Genomic DNA, 3421 nt, shown 5'->3' with positions numbered 1-3421 from the left:
ATCCCTGGGACACACAAACCCCTCCACCACGATAAGGTAGCGATTCAAGGAGGAGCTTTTTTCACCACAGATATATTAATGCTGTTGTACCTGTGTATTAGTAAAGTGTCAGTGTCAGCTTCTTGTGCTCAGTGTCGGTTGTGTTTTGCGTCACTGAATAGTCAGTTCTAGTTGTCATGAACATATTGTATTTTCTTTTCAGCCAACCTTAAAATTCTCAGATGCAGAAGATCTGACGACCACTGAAACATGCCAAAATTCATGTGAAGAGTCTGCTGAAAACAACAGTGGTAGGGCAGCTTTACTTAAGTAGGGATGACCCTCGTGCAATACATTTTACTTTAACATGTACAATATTTTACATATCCTAAATGTATGAAATATTGGGAAGCCCCCTCTGAAACAAACTAATAAAAATGTATTTGGTCTCATTAATTTGAATCAGAATTAAAGCTGATGGTATTTTGTACATTGCACGAGACAATATCACTGATATTGTAAATGGCACTGTGGTAACTGTGTGTAGGCTTTGTCCCCATGGCCACTGAGAGCCGACTGGCTCCTGTGCCTGGCCCTGTTCCCCACAGCTATCCAGTCAATCAGGAACTCCAGCTCCCAGAGGCCTTCACTTCCACCGCCACACACTTCACCCCCATCATCCTGACCAGTGAAGGAGGTTTAGAGGGGGGGGACCAGCATTTTTCAAATGACACTGAAGGGTAGGAATACAAAAGTGATATTATGGCTTTACAGTATATTAAACAACAATGATCAATCTATTTGTAAAACAAAGGTTTCAGAACCATTTTTGTAAATACACTAATGTGCTTTTTTTTCTGAGCGTTAGATGGGAGGCTGGTTAGCCTAGCTTAGCACAAAGGCTAAAATCAGAAGAAAAACAGCTAGGGTGGTTCTCTTTAAAGATAAAGGCCTAAAATTGGGCCGTACTAGCAAACACTTTTTAAAGCGATCAAATCATTTTGACAGTATAAACCAAAATGTCAAAACCACAAGCTGTAATTTCACGTTGACCTTCTTATTACGTATAGTTACTTGTTGTCATTGTCATGGTCATAAGAATGTTTGTAAATGATCTGGCAATGAAAATAAAAGTCACTTGTTGATCACTTGACACACCAGCTCTGGTTTTGGGAGCTTGGATCACATAAAAGCAGAAAAATTTCTGAGGCACTCTGTTGATTAGAAATATAAAAATATTGCAGCTATGTAAATGGTTGAATTTACAGTTTTGTCGTCTTTCAATTGTTTTGTTTTTTTGGGTTTTTTTAAAGATGGGGACCTGGTCTGTGACCACTTGCAGGCCGTTGCCATCTGTAAAGCAATATTGTTGCAATATAAGATGGTGACAAGACAGCAATAGCATGCAGTCAGTCAACACATTGCTCTATGTATTAAACAAACATATACATTTTCTGTTGGTATTAGTGTCTTACAGGCACATATATAAAAATATATCAACAAATGGTAACATTTCACTTCTCTAAATCTTGGTAAGCCAGTGAATGAAAATATTTTCCATGAATGCTGAGACAGTTTGGTAAAGTAGCTATGATCCATCAAAAAGTAAACAAAAAAAACATTTACAATAAATGTTATGCACCTAATACCTATGAGAAATGATTTGATTGACTGTCTATTTTACAGGACTATGGATGGATTCACCAAAGGCAGGGATCAAATTGTGAAAAGCAGCCTCGATTTCACTCCACCCTCTGAGTACCAACTTCCTCCACAAACTGAACCCAATCTCCGTACTCAGGAGAAAACTACATCTTTTACAACTTCTAGCAGCAAGATGCTGGTCGACTCCCCTTCTGCTCTCCCTGATATATCTTATCTCGAAGTCTCTGTTTCTCTGCCATTATCCACTAACCTCAATGGTTGTGGTATTTTCAATAATTACCTCTTTCGGCAGAACCCCACAACAGGGCATCTTTCTCTAGTGCCTGTGCAGGTCAAGGCTCCCGAGTCTGTCCTCGGGTTGGATATAAATCTCTCCTTGGTCCCTCAGCCTTTGCAGGGGCTAATCACAGAGAGCACTGATGGTTCGTTTATTGACTGTCTTAATGTGCCTGTTAGGCCTGCACCACAGGAGTATGAACCACCATCATCACATTTTAGTGGAAGCTCAGTCATTTCCGACTCCTGCATGGAGCACAGTGTGCTTGGAGCATACAAGGTCCAAACAAATCCAAGAACACAAGGTGAGAACCAGTCTGCTCGAACATCCAGCTCCCCAGACGTCCACCCTGCCTTAAAGGAGGTGATCGATCTGTTGAAGGGGGAGTTTTCCCTTGATGGATATTTGGACAATGGGCATGAGGACATTGCCATGGGTATGTATCTACAGATAGTTATATTTATATCTGTGGGTAGGCATTGGATTTCATAAGAATTTAAAGGATTCCGATTCCATAATTGATATTACTTTTTGGTTTGATTCCTTATCGATTCATGTTGAGTTCTCATTGGCTCCGCTTTGAGAGTCACGACCATATCTAAGTAGTATTAGTATTTTTGCATCTTAGAGGTATTTCTCCTATTTGCTGCGATCAGTGTTGGGGTCATTATTCCAAAAAAGTAGCCTAACGTTTTGAACATATTACACAGAACACTTTTCTTAAAAGTAACACACTACGTTACTTAATTACTCCCAAGGGAAAGTCGTTATACTACTCGTTACATTACTTTTATGTTTCTTTCTTCGGTTTGTTGCCTGTTGAAGTTCAGGGTCTGGTTATGACTGAGTATTAGGGCCACATTAAGAAAAAAAATATTGTTAATCGTTTTGAGAATAGAACTTAGAACTTAGAAATTTTTTATTGTCAATGTACATTTTCTTGCACACTGAAATTTGGAAGCAATACCACAAAGGTGTGAAAGTAAAGAAAACAATATACAAGAAAGAAGAAGAACAGACAATATAAGAACACCATGTCGAAATTTCGCAATTAAAGTCAAAAAGAGAAAAAGAGAAAAAAAAAAGTCAAAATGTGGAGATTGCCATTGTTGTTTCACGACAAACTGCCACCTTTGCTATACCCTTTAGAAAATGCCTTGTGTAGATGAGTTAGTGAAACAAATCTATCAGCCGTCTTGTGATATAACATACATCCTCTTTATTTATACGTGCATTATGCTGCTAATGCAACTTCAGTTCAGCTCTTTGCAAGCTGTCTATACAGCAGACAACATTGAAGCAGACAAACAATTCCAATGAATTGGACTACTGTGATCAATTTCTCTACAGAACCCAGGTCTGGAGACTCATCCTTATCCGTGGATAGTATAGTCAATCCAAAACAGATTGCAAAAGTAAGGATTACACAGCAGGGAGAAACATTGAAGTAGCTAATTGTCATGGTCCTGCGGCCATGACTCAGTGACTTTGTGTTTGTGT

The 3421-nt window shown here is 39.0% G+C and overlaps 1 protein-coding gene across 1 annotated transcript in view; it reads left to right on the top strand.

Moving 5' to 3' along the window:
• kndc1 (kinase non-catalytic C-lobe domain containing 1) overlaps positions 1 to 3421 on the top strand; it is a 49769-nt gene that overhangs the window by 23116 nt on the left and 23232 nt on the right. The window contains exons 13-15 of the mRNA XM_005735106.2: positions 203 to 290; positions 527 to 719; positions 1666 to 2357. Coding sequence (XP_005735163.2) covers positions 203 to 290; positions 527 to 719; positions 1666 to 2357 — 973 coding nt within the window. The remainder of the gene's footprint in view (positions 1 to 202; positions 291 to 526; positions 720 to 1665; positions 2358 to 3421) is intronic.

This window comes from Pundamilia nyererei, unplaced genomic scaffold, assembly GCF_000239375.1.
Source record: "Pundamilia nyererei isolate P.nyererei 1_Seehausen unplaced genomic scaffold, PunNye1.0 scaffold00062, whole genome shotgun sequence".
Taxonomy (NCBI): Eukaryota; Metazoa; Chordata; class Actinopteri; order Cichliformes; family Cichlidae; genus Pundamilia; species Pundamilia nyererei.
The sequence above is the reverse complement of the archived record's forward strand: the minus strand, read 5'-3'. Positions and strand labels throughout refer to the sequence as shown.